Source organism: Oncorhynchus mykiss, chromosome 4, assembly GCF_057628025.1.
Source record: "Oncorhynchus mykiss isolate SJ-2025 chromosome 4, ASM5762802v1, whole genome shotgun sequence".
In the NCBI taxonomy this organism is placed as follows: Eukaryota; Metazoa; Chordata; class Actinopteri; order Salmoniformes; family Salmonidae; genus Oncorhynchus; species Oncorhynchus mykiss.
This window is the reverse complement of record NC_143025.1, coordinates 9,941,554-9,961,310: the sequence shown is the minus strand read 5'-3', so window position 1 is coordinate 9,961,310 and position 19,757 is coordinate 9,941,554. Positions and strand designations below refer to the sequence as shown.

Below are 19,757 nucleotides of genomic sequence, written 5' to 3'. Positions count from 1 at the left end.
CACTATATACCACCTCTACACTATATACTACCTCTACACTATATACTATATACCACCTCTACACTATATACCACCTCTACACTATATACCACCTCTACACTATATACCACCTCTACACTATATACCTCTACACTATATACCACCTCTACACTATATACCACCTCTGCACTATATACCACCTCTACACTATATACCACCTCTGCACTATATACCACCTCTACACTATATACCACCTCTACACTATATACCACCTCTACACTATATACCACCTCTGCACTATATACCACCTCTACACTATATACCACCTCTACACTATATACTACCTCTACACTATATACCACCTCTACACTATATATTACCTCTACACTATATACCACCTCTACACTATATACCACCTCTACACTATATACCACCTCTACACTATATACTACCTCTACACTATATACCACCTCTACACTATATACCACCTCTACACTATATACTATCTCTGGTTAAACTCCTCACCTCTACACTATATACTATATACCACCTCTACACTATATACCACCTCTACACTATATACCACCCCTACACTATATACCACCTCTAAACTATATACTACCTCTACACTATATACTACCTCTACACTATATACTACCTCTACACTATATACCACCTCTACACTATATACCACCTCTACACTATATACCACCCCTACACTATATACCACCTCTAAACTATATACTACCTCTACACTATATACTACCTCTACACTATATACCACCTCTACACTATATACTACCTCTACACTATATACTACCTCTACACTATATACTACCTCTACACTATATACCACCTCTACACTATATACTACCTCTACACTATATACTACCTCTACACTATATACCACCTCTACACTATATACCACCTCTGCACTATATACTACCTCTACACTATATACCACCTCTACACTATATACCACCTCTACACTATATACCACCTCTACACTATATACCACCTCTACACTATATACCACCTCTACACTATATACCACCTCTACACTATATACCACCTCTACACTATATACCACCTCTACACTATATACCACCTCTACACTATATACTACCTCTACACTATATACCACCTCTGCACTATATACCACCTCTACACTATATACCACCCCTACACTATATACCACCTCTACACTATATACCACCTCTACACTATATCACCTCTACACTATATACCACCTCTGCACTATATACCACCTCTACACTATATACCACCTCTACACTATATACCACCCCTACACTATATACCACCTCTACACTATATACTACCTCTACACTATATACCACCTCTACACTATATACCACCTCTACACTATATACCACCTCTACACTATATACCACCTCTACACTATATACCACCTCTACACTATATACCACCTCTACACTATATACCACCTCTACACTATATACCACCTCTACACTATATACCACCTCTACACTATATACCACCTCTACACTATATACTACCTCTACACTATATACTATATACCCACCTCTACACTATATACCACCTCTACACTATATACCACCTCTACACTATATACCACCTCTACACTATATACTACCTGTACACTATATACTATATACCACCTCTACACTATATACCACCTCTACACTATATACTACCTCTACACTATATACTACCTCTACACTATATACTATATACCACCTCTACACTATATACCACCTCTACACTATATACTACCTCTACACTATATACTATATACTACCTCTACACTATATACCACCTCTACACTATATACCACCTCTACCATATACCACCTCTACACTATATACCACCTCTGCACTATATACCACCTCTGCACTATATACCACCTCTACACTATATACCACCTCTACACTATATACCACCTCTACACTATATACCACCTCTACACTATATACCACCTCTACACTATATACTACCTCTACACTATATACTATATACTACCTCTACACTATATACCACCTCTACACTATATACCACCTCTACACTATATACCACCTCTACACTATATACTACCTCTACACTATATACTATATACCACCTCTACACTATATACCACCTCTACACTATATACTACCTCTACACTATATACTACCTCTACACTATATACTATATACCACCTCTACACTATATACCACCTCTACACTATATACTACCTCTACACTATATACTATATACTACCTCTACACTATATACCACCTCTACACTATATACCACCTCTACACTATATACCACCTCTACACTATATACTACCTCTACACTATATACTATATACCACCTCTACACTATATACTACCTCTACACTATATGACCTCTACACTATATACTACCTCTACACTATATACTATATACCACCTCTACACTATATACCACCTCTACACTATATACCACCCTTACACTATATACTATATACTACCTCTACACTATATACCACCCTCACACTATATACCACCTCTACACTATATACCACCTCTACGTATCATAGCCCCCGTATGACACATCATAGACTCGGACTACTCACGCGCTGATAGCGTTCCCCCCACACACACCCCCCCCACCCCCGTCTGCTCTGCCCCTCTCTCTCATAGAGCCCACCCACACTCTCACTCCTCCCACTACCCTCACAACCCCCTCACCACTCTCACCTCCCTCTACCCACTCTCCCCCCTTCTCCACTCTCTCCCACCACAGCCCTATCTCCAACCTCTCACACTCTATAACATATACCACCCCTACACTATATACCACCTCTACACTATATACTACCTCTACACTATATACCACCTCTACACTATACCACCTCTACACTATATACCACCTCTACACTATATACCACCTCTACACTATATACCACCTCTACACTATATACCACCTCTACACTATATACCACCTCTGCACTATATACCACCTCTACACTATATACCACCTCAACACTATATATTACCTCTACACTATATACCACCTCTACACTATATACCACCTCTACACTATATACCACCTCTACACTATATACTACCTCTACACTATATACCACCTCTACACTATATACCACCTCTACACTATATACTATCTCTGGTTAAACTCCTCACCTCTACACTATATACTACCTCTACACTATATACTATATACCACCTCTACACTATATACCACCTCTACACTATATACCACCCCTACACTATATACCACCTCTACACTATATACTACCTCTACACTATATACTACCTCTACACTATATACCTCTACACTATATACTATATACCACCTCTACACTATATACCACCTCTACACTATATACCACCCCTACACTATATACCACCTCTACACTATATACCACCTCTACACTATATACTACCTCTACACTATATACCACCTCTACACTATATACTACCTCTACACTATATACCACCTCTACACTATATACCTCTACACTATATACCACCTCTACACTATATACTACCTCTACACTATATACCACCTCTGCACTATATACCACCTCTACACTATATACTACCTCTACACTATATACCACCTCTACACTATATACCACCTCTACACTATATACCACCTCTACACTATATACCACCTCTACACTATATACTACCTCTACACTATATACCACCTCTACACTATATACCACCTCTACACTATATACCACCTCTACACTATATACCACCCCTACACTATATACCACCTCTACACTATATACTACCTCTACACTATATACCACCTCTACACTATATACCACCTCTACACTATATACCACCTCTACACTATATACCACCTCTACACTATATACCACCTCTACACTATATACTACCTCTACACTATATACCACCTCTACACTATATACCACCTCTACACTATATACTACCTCTACACTATATACTATATACCACCTCTACACTATATACCACCTCTACACTATATACCACCTCTACACTATATACTACCTCTACACTATATACCACCTCTACACTATATACCACCTCTACACTATATACCACCTCTACACTATATACTACCTCTACACTATATACTATATACTACCTCTACACTATATACCACCTCTACACTATATACCACCTCTACACTATATACCACCTCTACACTATATACCACCTCTACACTATATACTACCTCTACACTATATACTACCTCTACACTATATACTATATACCACCTCTACACTATATACTACCTCTGCACTATATACCACCTCTGCACTATATACCACCTCTACACTATATACTATATACTACCTCTACACTATATACTATATACTACCTCTACACTATATACCACCTCTACACTATATACCACCTCTACACTATATACCACCTCTACACTATATACCACCTCTACACTATATACTACCTCTACACTATATACTACCTCTACACTATATACTATATACCACCTCTACACTATATACTACCTCTGCACTATATACCACCTCTACACTATATACCACCTCTACACTATATACCACCTCTACACTATATACTACCTCTACACTATATACTACCTCTACACTATATACTATATACCACCTCTACACTATATACCACCTCTACACTATATACCACCCCTACACTATATACCACCTCTACACTATATACTACCTCTACACTATATACTACCTCTACACTATATACCTCTACACTATATACTATATACCACCTCTACACTATATACCACCTCTACACTATATACCACCCCTACACTATATACCACCTCTACACTATATACCACCTCTACACTATATACCACCTTTACACTATATACCACCTCTACACTATATACCACCTCTACACTATATACCACCTTTACACTATATACCACCTCTACACTATATACCACCTCTACACTATATACCACCTCTACACTATATACCACCTCTACACTATATACTACCTCTGCACTATATACCACCTCTGCACTATATACCACCTCTGCACTATATACCACCTCTACACTATATACCACCTCTACACTATATACTACCTCTACACTATATACCACCTCTACACTATATACCACCTCTACACTATATACCACCTCTACACTATATACTACCTCTACACTATATACCACCTCTACACTATATACCACCTCTACACTATATACTATCTCTGGTTAAACTCCTCACCTCTACACTATATACTACCTCTACACTATATACTATATACCACCTCTACACTATATACCACCTCTACACTATATACCACCCCTACACTATATACCACCTCTACACTATATACTACCTCTACACTATATACTACCTCTACACTATATACCTCTACACTATATACTATATACCACCTCTACACTATATACCACCTCTACACTATATACCACCCCTACACTATATACCACCTCTACACTATATACCACCTCTACACTATATACCACCTCTACACTATATACTACCTCTACACTATATACCACCTCTGCACTATATACCACCTCTACACTATATACTACCTCTACACTATATACTACCTCTACACTATATACACCTCTACACTATATACCACCTCTACACTATATACCACCTCTACACTATATACCACCTCTACACTATATACTACCTCTACACTATATACCACCTCTACACTATATACCACCTCTACACTATATACCACCTCTACACTATATACCACCCCTACACTATATACCACCTCTACACTATATACTACCTCTACACTATATACCACCTCTACACTATATACCACCTCTACACTATATACCACCTCTACACTATATACCACCTCTACACTATATACTACCTCTACACTATATACCACCTCTACACTATATACCACCTCTACACTATATACTACCTCTACACTATATACTATATACTACCTCTACACTATATACTATATACTACCTCTACACTATATACCACCTCTACACTATATACCACCTCTACACTATATACCACCTCTACACTATATACCACCTCTACACTATATACTACCTCTACACTATATACTACCTCTACACTATATACTATATACCACCTCTACACTATATACTACCTCTGCACTATATACCACCTCTGCACTATATACCACCTCTACACTATATACCACCTCTACACTATATACCACCTTTACACTATATACCACCTCTACACTATATACCACCTCTACACTATATACCACCTCTACACTATATACTACCTCTGCACTATATACCACCTCTGCACTATATACCACCTCTACACTATATACCACCTCTACACTATATACTACCTCTACACTATACTATATACTACCTCTACACTATATACTATATACTACCTCTACACTATATACCACCTCTACACTATATACCACCTCTACACTATATACCACCTCTACACTATATACCACCTCTACACTATATACTACCTCTACACTATATACTACCTCTACACTATATACTATATACCACCTCTACACTATATACTACCTCTGCACTATATACCACCTCTGCACTATATACCACCTCTACACTATATACCACCTCTACACTATATACCACCTTTACACTATATACCACCTCTACACTATATACCACCTCTACACTATATACCACCTCTACACTATATACCACCTCTACACTATATACTACCTCTGCACTATATACCACCTCTGCACTATATACCACCTCTACACTATATACCACCTCTACACTATATACTACCTCTACACTATATACCACCTCTACACTATATACCACCTCTACACTATATACCACCTCTACACTATATACTACCTCTACACTATATACCACCTCTACACTATATACCACCTCTACACTATATACCACCTCTACACTATATACTACCTCTACACTATATACTATATACTACCTCTACACTATATACTATATACTACCTCTACACTATATACCACCTCTACACTATATACCACCTCTACACTATATACCACCTCTACACTATATACCACCTCTACACTATATACTACCTCTACACTATATACTACCTCTACACTATATACTATATACCACCTCTACACTATATACTACCTCTGCACTATATACCACCTCTGCACTATATACCACCTCTACACTATATACCACCTCTACACTATATACCACCTTTACACTATATACCACCTCTACACTATATACCACCTCTACACTATATACCACCTCTACACTATATACCACCTCTACACTATATACTACCTCTGCACTATATACCACCTCTGCACTATATACCACCTCTACACTATATACCACCTCTACACTATATACTACCTCTACACTATATACCACCTCTACACTATATACCACCTCTACACTATATACCACCTCTACACTATATACTACCTCTACACTATATACCACCTCTACACTATATACCACCTCTACACTATATACTACCTCTACACTATATACCACCTCTACACTATATACCACCTCTACACTATATACCACCTCTACACTATATACCACCTCTACACTATATACCACCTCTACACTATATACCACCTCTACACTATATACTATATACCACCTCTACACTATATACCACCTCTACACTATATACCACCTCTACACTATATACCACCTCTACACTATATACCACCTCTACACTATATACCACCTCTACACTATATACCTCTACACTATATACCACCTCTACACTATATACCACCTCTGCACTATATACCACCTCTACACTATACCACCTCTGCACTATATACCACCTCTACACTATATACCACCTCTACACTATATACCACCTCTACACTATATACCACCTCTGCACTATATACCACCTCTACACTATATACCACCTCTACACGTATATACTACCTCTACACTATATACCACCTCTACACTATATATTACCTCTACACTATATACCACCTCTACACTATATACCACCTCTACACTATATACCACCTCTACACTATATACTACCTCTACACTATATACTACCTCTACACATATACTACTTCTACACTATATACCACCTCTACACTATATACCACCCCTACACTATACCCCACCCCTACACTATATACCACACTACACTATATACAACCTCTACCTATATACTACCTCTACACTATATACCACCTCGACACTATATACCACCTCTACACTATATACCACCTCTACACTATATACCACCTCTACACTATATACTACCTCTACACTATATACTACCTCTACACTATATACCACCTCTACACTATATACTACCTCTACACTTATACCACCTCTACACTATATACCACCTCTACACTATATACCACCTCTACACTATATACCACCTCTACACTATATACCACCTCTGCACTATATACCACCTCTGCACTATATACCACCTCTACACTATATACCACCTCTACACTATATACCACCTCTACACTATATACCACCTCTACACTATATACCACCTCTACACTATATACTCCCTCTACACTATATACTACACTATATACCACCTCTACACTATATACTACCTCTGCACTATATACCACCTCTACACTATATACCACCTCTACACTATATACCACCCCTACACTATATACCACCCCTACACTATATACCACCTCTACACTATATACCACCTCTACACTATATACCACCTCTACACTATATACCACCCCTACACTATATACCACCTCTACACTATATACCACCTCTACACTATATACCACCTCTACACTATATACTATCTCTGGTTAAACTCCTCACCTCTACACTATATACTATATACCACCTCTACACTATATACCACCTCTACACTATATACTACCTCTACACTATATACTACCTCTACACTATATACTACCTCTACACTATATACTACCTCTACACTATATACCACCTCTACACTATATACCACCTCTACACTATATACCACCTCTACACTATACTACCTCTACACTATATACCACCTCTACACTATATACCACCTCTACACTATATACCACCTCTACACTATATACCACCTCTACACTATATACCACCTCTACACTATATACTACCTCTACACTATATACTATATACTACCTCTACACTATATACCACCTCTACACTATATACCACCTCTACACTATATACCACCTCTACAATATATACTACCTCTACACTATATACCACCTCTACACTATATACCACCTCTACACTATATACCACCTCTACACTATATACCACCTCTACACTATATACCACCTCTACACTATATACTACCTCTACACTATATACCACCTCTACACTATATACCACCTCTACACTATATACCACCCCTACACTATATACCTCCTCTACACTATATACCACCTCTACACTATATACCATCTCCACACTATATACTACCTCTACACTATATACCACCTCTACACTATATACCACCTCTACACTATATACCACCTCTACACTATATACTACCTCTACACTATATACCACCTCTGCACTATATACTACCTCTACACTATATACCACCTCTACACTATATACCACCTCTACACTCCTCACCTCTACACTATATACCTCTACACTATATACCACCTCTACACTATATACCACCTCTACACTATATACTACCTCTACACTATATACTACCTCTACACTCCTCACCTCTACACTATATACCACCTCTACACTATATACCACCTCTACACTATATACCACCTCTACACTATATACCACCTCTACACTATATACCACCTCTACACTATATACCACCTCTACACTATATACCACCTCTACACTATATACCACCTCTACACTATATACCACCTCTACACTATATACCACCTCTACACTATATACCACCTCTACACTATATACCACCTCTACACTATATACCACCTCTACACTATATACCACCTCTACACTATATACCACCTCTACACTATATACCACCTCTACACTATATACCACCTCTACACTATATACTATATACTACCTCTACACTATATACCACCTCTACACTATATACCACCTCTACACTATATACCACCTCTACACTATATACTACCTCTACACTATATGCTACCTATTCACTATTTGGTCAAACCCAAATGATTTGACATCAAAAGCAGCCCTGGTTTCAATTGAATTCAGTTGAACTACATGTAGATAACGCTGTACAGTGTTTGATAAGAAAACTTCCCTGCCTGTCCATACATACAGTAACACTTTTCTAGAGCCCTGGGCTTGTCTTCATGAGGTCACATGGTCAGGGAGAACTTGGGACATATTGTCATAACGTAAGATCCATGCGTTGAGGTTAATGGGGTATTTTTTTTGTACGAGCTCAAATTAGGCATGCGGCTCTAAAGTTGGGATTCGTTCCAACGTCACTTCTGCCCTTCTCATTGCTGAAGGGAAATCACATCTCAAACGAAGACAAACGTCGTCTTGTGTTGACCATGTACTTGAGGAGCTCTCAGTCCTCTTGTTGGACACACCTTTTCTTCGTGTTTGACATTTTACACTGTGACCCCCCCCCCCCCCCACCAAAGACACTCAACCTGGGGCGGCAGGGTAGCCTAGTGGTTAGAGCGTTGGACTAGTAACCGGAAGGTTGCGAGTTCAAACCCCCGAGCTGACAAGGTACAAATCTGTCGTTCTGCCCCTGAACAGGCAGTTAACCCACTGTTCCCAGGCCGTCATTGAAAATAAGAATTTGTTCTTAACTGACTTGCCTGGTTAAATAAAGGTAAAATACATTTTTAAAAAAAAAACGTCACGTTGCAACTGCATTGTAACATACAGGGTGTCATTGAGGCACTTGTTCTAGGTTCAGTGGAAGAGACAGACCCTCAAGACTTCTGAACTGTCTGCCTGCTGCTTTTTTTTCCCTCTTCCTTAATCATATGGAAATTTTTAGAAGATGCATTGTATTGCCAAGATGATCATTAGTCCAACTCAATTTCTAACAAAAGTTGTGCAATTTTGTTGCACGGGCGTACACAAATGTTTATGTTTATGAGAGAGAAATAGTTGAAGATGCGCATGGAAGACATTTTATTTATCCTTTATTTAACTCGGCAAGTCCATTAAGAATGGGTCTCCCAATCACGGCCGGTTGTGATACAGCCTGGATTCAAACCAGGGTGTCTGTAGCGACGCCTCTAGCACTGAGAGGCATTGCCTTAGACCGCTGCGCCACTCGGGAGGATTCATTATGGACGACTATTACACAACCTGCAGGAGGATTCATTATGGACGACTATTAAACAACCTGCAGGAGGATTCATTATGGACGACTATTACACAACCTGCAGGAGGATCCATTATGGACGACTATTACACAACCTGCAGGAGGATTCATTATGGACGACTATTACACAACCTGCAGGAGGATTCATTATGGACGACTATTACACAACCTGCAGGAGGATCCATTATGGACGACTATTACACAACCTGCAGGAGGATTCATTATGGACGACTATTACACAACCTGCAGGAGGATTCATTATGGACGACTATTACACAACCTGCAGGAGGATTCATTATGGACGACTATTACACAACCTGCAGGAGGATCCATTATGGACGACTATTACACAACCTGCAGGAGGATCCATTATGGACGACTATTACACAACCTGCAGGAGGATCCATTATGGACGACTATTAAACAACCTGCAGGAGGATTCATTATGGACGACTATTACACAACCTGCAGGAGGATTCATTATGGACGACTATTACACAACCTGCAGGAGGATCCATTATGGACGACTATTACACAACCTGCAGGAGGATTCATTATGGACGACTATTACACAACCTGCAGGAGGATTCATTATGGACGACTATTACACAACCTGCAGGAGGATCCATTATGGACGACTATTACACAACCTGCAGGAGGATCCATTATGGACGACTATTACACAACCTGCAGGAGGATCCATTATGGACGACTATTAAACAACCTGCAGGAGGATCCATTATGGACGACTATTACACAACCTGCAGGAGGATCCATTATGGACGACTATTAAACAACCTGCAGGAGGATCCATTATGGACGACTATTACACAACCTGCAGGAGGATTCATTATGGACGACTATTAAACAACCTGCAGGAGGATCCATTATGGACGACTATTACACAACCTGCAGGAGGATCCATTATGGACGACTATTACACAACCTGCAGGAGGATCCATTATGGACGACTATTACACAACCTGCAGGAGGATCCATTATGGATCACTATTACACAACCTGCAGGAGGATTCATTATGTTAGACTATTAAACAACCTGCAGGAGGATTCATTATGGATGACTATTACACAACCTGCAGGAGGATTCATTATGTTAGACTATTAAACAACCTGCAGGAGGATTCATTATGGACGACTATTACACAACCTGCAGGAGGATTCATTATGTTAGACTATTAAACAACCTGCAGGAGGATTCATTATGGACGACTATTACACAACCTGCAGGAGGATCCATTATGGACGACTATTACACAACCTGCAGGAGGATCCATTATGGACGACTATTACACAACCTGCAGGAGGATTCATTATGGACGACTATTACACAACCTGCAGGAGGATCCATTATGGACGACTATTACACAACCTGCAGGAGGATTCATTATGGACGACTATTACACAACCTGCAGGAGGATTCATTATGTTAGACTATTAAACAACCTGCAGGAGGATTCATTATGGACGACTATTACACAACCTGCAGGAGGATTCATTATGTTAGACTATTAAACAACCTGCAGGAGGATTCATTATGTTAGACTATTAAACAACCTGCAGGAGGATCCATTATGGAATTTCCCAGGTCTTTAGTGGTTTATGATTTCAACCTTATTACATGAACCATATTTCATCCCAGGTATGAGATGCGAAGGACTGTTTCCTTTTCAGGCGAACAGAATCCCGAGTGGCGCAGCGGTCTAAGACAGTGCAAGAGGCGTCACTGCAGTCCCTGGTTCGAATCCAGGCTCTATCATATCCGGCCGTGATTGGGAGTCCCATAGGGCGACGCATAATTTGCCCAGTGTTGGCCGGGGTAGGCTGTCATTGCAAATAAGAATTTGTTCTTAACTGACTTGCCTAGTTAAATTTTAAAAATCCAGTTGACGTCTTTTTGAATCACCAAATAACCAATGTTACCGACCTCATCAACTTTTTGCAGAGTCTGTGCCGTTGTGTAGATGGGTACCCTTTCTTCATGCTTTACCTTCCTCTGTGATGTCCTGTAAGCCGGATGTTCCTTCCTTCTCTGATGTTCCTTCCTCTCTGATGTTCCTTCCTCTCTGATGTTCCTTCCTCTGTTCCTTCGTCTGTGATGTTCCTTCCTCTGTGACGTCCTGCAAGGCTGATGTTCCTTCCTCTGTGATGTTCCTTCCTCTGTGATGTTCCTTCCTCTGTGATGTCCTGCAATGCTGATGTTCCTTCCTCTGTGATGTTCTTTCCTCTGTGATGTTCCTTCCTCTGTGACGTCCTGCAAGGCTGATGTTCCTTCCTCTGTGTGTTTGACTCTGAAGGGGACTACGCTGGTTTTCCTGGCTGTGGTCTGCTCCGTTTACACAGCACCTACCGCCACGACCTGAAGATCTACGCCTCAGACGAAGGCCGTGTTCAGATGACCGCTGCCGCTTTTGCCAAGGTGCGTGCGTATGTCTGTAGATGTTTCAGTATACGTGTACAGTATGCTCACTAGCCTTGTTTCTTTCATTTGTGTTCAGTGTCAATATATCTCCAACCCTGCATATATCAACCCTTTCTGTGTACAGTACGTGTGAACATATGTGTATATCTCTTAACTGTGTGTGTGTGTGTGTGTAGGGTCTGCTGGCTCTGGAGGGGGAGCTGACTCCCATCCTGGTGCAGATGGTGAAGAGTGCCAACATGAACGGCATGCTGGACAGCGACAGCGAGTCCCTGACCGACTGCCAACAGAGGGTGAAGGTACGGCTCCATGAGATCATGCAGAAAGACCAGGACTTCACTGAGGCCGACTACCAGAAGGTACAGTCAGCAGACCCGTTCACCTAGACCACTACTAACCACCCAATCGGGGTTGAAAAAAAACCATAGGCAGGAAAGCCCTGTTTAATGGTTAATAACACCTTACTCACTGTGTGCAGGTGTAATTGCTTATGAGTTGTTATAACCATGAATGTGCTTATAATGTCTCATAAGGCATTCAACTAAGAATCATTGAGATATTAAGACGTGTCATTATTACAAGTTTTACACTGCATCAATGTATTTTTACCTGCGGGGTTGAAGTAGAGAAATGGTCAAATTAACCCTCTGTTTCACTGATGGGAGGCTCCATCGACCATTCCATCAAGTCTTTCAGTATTCTTGAGATTTAAAAACAATGTTTCCCATTCATTCCTCACCGTACAGCCATCAACTGAGCATGACATCTCTGTCAATCTCCAGATAAGAGATCTCGCATTTCATCACTGGTTGTTATGGATACCAACGTTGGCGTTACGCCGTTCCATTAGGTTCTGCACTATTAGTACCACTGTATTAAAATGGGACTGTTACCATGTGTTGCAGCTGGCCCCTACAGGCAGCCCCTCCCTGGTCACCTCTATGAAGACCATAGGGAACCCAGTGAGGACATGTGACCAGGTCTACACCCTCATCCAGAGCCTCACCTCCCAGATCCGCAGGAGGCTGGAGGACCCCAAATCTGCAGGTCTGTATCTGTAAGCTAAGTCCTGTTCTCAGACCTGCAGCTGTACCTGTAAGCTAAGTCCTGTTCTCAGACCTGCAGCTGTACCTGTAAGCTAAGACCTGTTCCCAGACCTGCAGCTGTACCTGTAAGCTAAGACCTGTTCCCAGACCTGCAGCTGTACCTGTAAGCTAAGACCTGTTCCCAGACCTGCAGCTGTACCTGTAAGCTAAGACCTGTTCCCAGACCTGCAGCTGTACCTGTAAGCTAAGACCTGTTCCCAGACCTGCAGCTGTACCTGTAAGCTAAGTCCTGTTCCCAGACCTGCAGCTGTACCTGTAAGCTAAGACCTGTTCCCAGACCTGCAGCTGTACCTGTAAGCTAAGACCTGTTCCCAGACCTGCAGCTGTACCTGTAAGCTAAGACCTGTTCCCAGACCTGCAGCTGTACCTGTAAGCTAAGTCCTGTTCCCAGACCTGCAGCTGTACCTGTAAGCTAAGACCTGTTCCCAGACCTGCAGCTGTACCTGTAAGCTAAGACCTGTTCCCAGACCTGCAGCTGTACCTGTAAGCTAAGTCCTGTTCCCAGACCTGCAGCTGTACCTGTAAGCTAAGTCCTGTTCCCAGACCTGCAGCTGTACCTGTAAGCTAAGTCCTGTTCCCAGACCTGCAGCTGTACCTGTAAGCTAAGACCTGTTCCCAGACCTGCAGCTGTACCTGTAAGCTAAGACCTGTTCCCAGACCTGCAGCTGTACCTGTAAGCTAAGTCCTGTTCCCAGACCTGCAGCTGTACCTGTAAGCTAAGTCCTGTTCTCAGACCTGCAGCTGTACCTGTAAGCTAAGTCCTGTTCCCAGACCTGCAGCTGTACCTGTAAGCTAAGTCCTGTTCCCAGACCTGCAGCTGTACCTGTAAGCTAAGACCTGTTCCCAGACCTGCAGCTGTACCTGTAAGCTAAGTCCTGTTCCCAGACCTGCAGCTGTACCTGTAAGCTAAGACCTGTTCCCAGACCTGCAGCTGTACCTGTAAGCTAAGTCCTGTTCCCAGACCTGCAGCTGTACCTGTAAGCTAAGTCCTGTTCCCAGACCTGCAGCTGTACCTGTAAGCTAAGTCCTGTTCCCAGACCTGCAGCTGTACCTGTAAGCTAAGTCCTGTTCCCAGACCTGCAGCTGTACCTGTAAGCTAAGTCCTGTTCCCAGACCTGCAGCTGTACCTGTAAGCTAAGTCCTGTTCCCAGACCTGCAGCTGTACCTGTAAGCTAAGTCCTGTTCCCAGACCTGCAGCTGTACCTGTAAGCTAAGTCCTGTTCCCAGACCTGCAGCTGTACCACAGTGAGACCCTGGAGCTGATGCTGCAACGCTGGTCCAAGCTGGAAAGGGACTTCCGGAATAAGAGCGGTCGCTACGACATCAGTAAGATCCCAGACATCTACGACTGTGTGAAGTACGACACGCAGCACAACGCCACGCTGGACCTAGAGGACACACTGGAGCTGTTCAGGCTGTCACGAGCCCTGGCCGACATCGTCATACCTCAGGTGAGGGGAAGACATTATTTATTTATTCATCACACACACGTTTACCTACTTAAGTGGGGACTATATCTGTAGTGTAGCCCAACTGCAGGGACTATAGCTGTGGTGTAGACCGACTGCGGGGACTATAGCTGTAGTGTAGACCGACTGCGGGGACTATAGCTGTAGTGTAGACTCACTGGGGGGACTATAGCTGTAGTGTAGACTCACTGCGGGGACTATATCTGTAGTGTAGACTCACTGCGGGGACTATAGCTGTAGTGTAGACTCACTGCGGGGACTATAGCTGTAGTGTAGACTCACTGCGGGGACTATAGCTGTAGTGTAGACTCACTGCGGGGACTATAGCTGTAGTGTAGACTCACTGCGGGGACTATAGCTGTAGTGTAGACTCACTGCGGGGACTATAGCTGTAGTGTAGACTCACTGCGGGGACTATAGCTGTAGTGTAGACTCACTGCGGGGACTATAGCTGTAGTGTAGACTCACTGCGGGGACTATAGCTGTAGTGTAGACTCACTGTGGAGACTATAGCTGTAGTGTAGACCGACTGCGGGGACTATAGCTGTAGTGTAGACCGACTGCGGCGACTATAGCTGTAGTGTAGACTCACTGCGGGGACTATAGCTGTAGTGTAGACTCACTGCGGGGACTATAGCTGTAGTGTAGACCGACTGCGGGGACTATAGCTGTAGTGTAGACTCAATGCGGGGACTATAGCTGTAGTGTAGACCGACTGCGGGGACTATAGCTGTAGTGTAGACCGACTGTGGGGACTATAGCTGTAGTGTAGACTCACTGCGGGGACTATAGCTGTAGTGTAGACCGACTGCGGGGACTATAGCTGTAGTGTAGACCGACTGCGGGGACTATAGCTGTAGTGTAGACCGACTGCGGGGACTATAGCTGTAGTGTAGACCGACTGCGGGGACTATAGCTGTAGTGTAGACCGACTGCGGGGACTATAGCTGTAGTGTAGACCGACTGCGGGGACTATAGCTGTAGTGTAGACCGACTGCGGGGACTATAGCTGTAGTGTAGACCGACTGCGGGGACTATAGCTGTAGTGTAGACCGACTGCGGGGACTATAGCTGTAGTGTAGACCGACTGCGGGGACTATAGCTGTAGTGTAGACCGACTGCGGGGACTATAGCTGTAGTGTAGACTCACTGCGGGGACTATAGCTGTAGTGTAGACTCACTGCGGGGACTATATCTGTAGTGTAGACTCACTGCGGGGACTATAGCTGTAGTGTAGACTCACTGCGGGGACTATAGCTGTAGTGTAGACTCACTGCGGGGACTATAGCTGTAGTGTAGACTCACTGCGGGGACTATAGCTGTAGTGTAGACTCACTGCGGGGACTATAGCTGTAGTGTAGACCGACTGCGGCGACTATAGCTGTAGTGTAGACTCACTGCGGGGACTATAGCTGTAGTGTAGACTCACTGTGGAGACTATAGCTGTAGTGTAGACCGACTGCGGGGACTATAGCTGTAGTGTAGACCGACTGCGGCGACTATAGCTGTAGTGTAGACTCACTGCGGGGACTATAGCTGTAGTGTAGACTCACTGCGGGGACTATAGCTGTAGTGTAGACCGACTGCGGGGACTATAGCTGTAGTGTAGACTCAATGCGGGGACTATAGCTGTAGTGTAGACCGACTGCGGGGACTATAGCTGTAGTGTAGACCGACTGTGGGGACTATAGCTGTAGTGTAGACTCACTGCGGGGACTATAGCTGTAGTGTAGACCGACTGCGGGGACTATAGCTGTAGTGTAGACCGACTGCGGGGACTATAGCTGTAGTGTAGACCGACTGCGGGGACTATAGCTGTAGTGTAGACCGACTGCGGGGACTATAGCTGTAGTGTAGACCGACTGCGGGGACTATAGCTGTAGTGTAGACCGACTGCGGGGACTATAGCTGTAGTGTAGACCGACTGCGGGGACTATAGCTGTAGTGTAGACCGACTGCGGGGACTATAGCTGTAGTGTAGACCGACTGCGGGGACTATAGCTGTAGTGTAGACCGACTGCGGGGACTATAGCTGTAGTGTAGACCGACTGCGGGGACTATAGCTGTAGTGTAGACTCACTGCGGGGACTATAGCTGTAGTGTAGACTCACTGCGGGGACTATATCTGTAGTGTAGACTCATTGCGGGGACTATAGCTGTAGTGTAGACTCACTGCGGGGACTATAGCTGTAGTGTAGACTCACTGCGGGGACTATAGCTGTAGTGTAGACTCACTGCGGGGACTATAGCTGTAGTGTAGACTCACTGCGGGGACTATAGCTGTAGTGTAGACTCACTGCGGGGACTATAGCTGTAGTGTAGACCGACTGCGGGGACTATAGCTGTAGTGTAGACCGACTGCGGGGACTATAGCTGTAGTGTAGACCGACTGCGGGGACTATAGCTGTAGTGTAGACCGACTGCGGGGACTATAGCTGTAGTGTAGACCGACTGCGGGGACTATAGCTGTAGTGTAGACCGACTGCGGGGACTATAGCTGTAGTGTAGACCGACTGCGGGGACTATAGCTGTAGTGTAGACCGACTGCGGGGACTATAGCTGTAGTGTAGACCGACTGCGGGGACTATAGCTGTAGTGTAGACCGACTGCGGGGACTATAGCTGTAGTGTAGACCGACTGCGGGGACTATAGCTGTAGTGTAGACCGACTGCGGGGACTATAGCTGTAGTGTAGACTCACTGCGGGGACTATAGCTGTAGTGTAGACTCACTGCGGGGACTATATCTGTAGTGTAGACTCACTGCGGGGACTATAGCTGTAGTGTAGACTCACTGCGGGGACTATAGCTGTAGTGTAGACTCACTGCGGGGACTATAGCTGTAGTGTAGACTCACTGCGGGGACTATAGCTGTAGTGTAGACTCACTGCGGGGACTATAGCTGTAGTGTAGACTCACTGCGGGGACTATAGCTGTAGTGTAGACTCACTGCGGGGACTATAGCTGTAGAGTAGACCGACTGCGGCGACTATAGCTGTAGTGTAGACTCACTGCGGGGACTATAGCTGTAGTGTAGACTCACTGCGGAGACTATAGCTGTAGTGTAGACCGACTGCGGGGACTATAGCTGTAGTGTAGACCGACTGCGGCGACTATAGCTGTAGTGTAGACTCACTGCGGGGACTATAGCTGTAGTGTAGACTCACTGCGGGGACTATAGCTGTAGTGTAGACCGACTGCGGGGACTATAGCTGTAGTGTAGACTCAATGCGGGGACTATAGCTGTAGTGTAGACCGACTGCGGGGACTATAGCTGTAGTGTAGACCGACTGTGGGGACTATAGCTGTAGTGTAGACTCACTGCGGGGACTATAGCTGTAGTGTAGACCGACTGCGGGGACTATAGCTGTAGTGTAGACCGACTGCGGGGACTATAGCTGTAGTGTAGACCGACTGCGGGGACTATAGCTGTAGTGTAGACCGACTGCGGGGACTATAGCTGTAGTGTAGACCGACTGCGGGGACT

General features: G+C 43.3%; 1 protein-coding gene and 1 long non-coding RNA gene across 12 annotated transcripts in view; one reads left to right on the top strand and one right to left on the bottom strand.

Annotated features, from left to right (window-relative positions):
- LOC110522722 (inositol hexakisphosphate and diphosphoinositol-pentakisphosphate kinase 1) overlaps positions 1-19,757 on the top strand; it is an 88,630-nt gene that overhangs the window by 41,627 nt on the left and 27,246 nt on the right. For all 10 annotated transcript variants that reach the window (XM_090231084.1, XM_090231081.1, XM_090231077.1 and 7 more), the window contains 4 exons: positions 13,573-13,694; positions 13,874-14,056; positions 14,603-14,744; positions 16,031-16,254. In XM_090231084.1, coding sequence (XP_090087210.1) covers positions 13,573-13,694; positions 13,874-14,056; positions 14,603-14,744; positions 16,031-16,254 — 671 coding nt within the window. The remainder of the gene's footprint in view (positions 1-13,572; positions 13,695-13,873; positions 14,057-14,602; positions 14,745-16,030; positions 16,255-19,757) is intronic.
- Positions 435-9,749, bottom strand: LOC149983692 (uncharacterized). Of its 2 annotated transcripts, XR_016495076.1 has the most exons (5): positions 9,667-9,749; positions 8,745-8,781; positions 5,170-5,206; positions 3,110-3,146; positions 435-504 (listed from the first exon to the last, which is right to left on the bottom strand). It is a non-coding gene; the product is annotated as an uncharacterized LOC149983692 (long non-coding RNA). The 2 variants fall into 2 exon arrangements; XR_016495075.1 differs by lacking the exon at positions 9,667-9,749 and having other exon boundaries at positions 5,170-5,224; positions 8,745-8,799.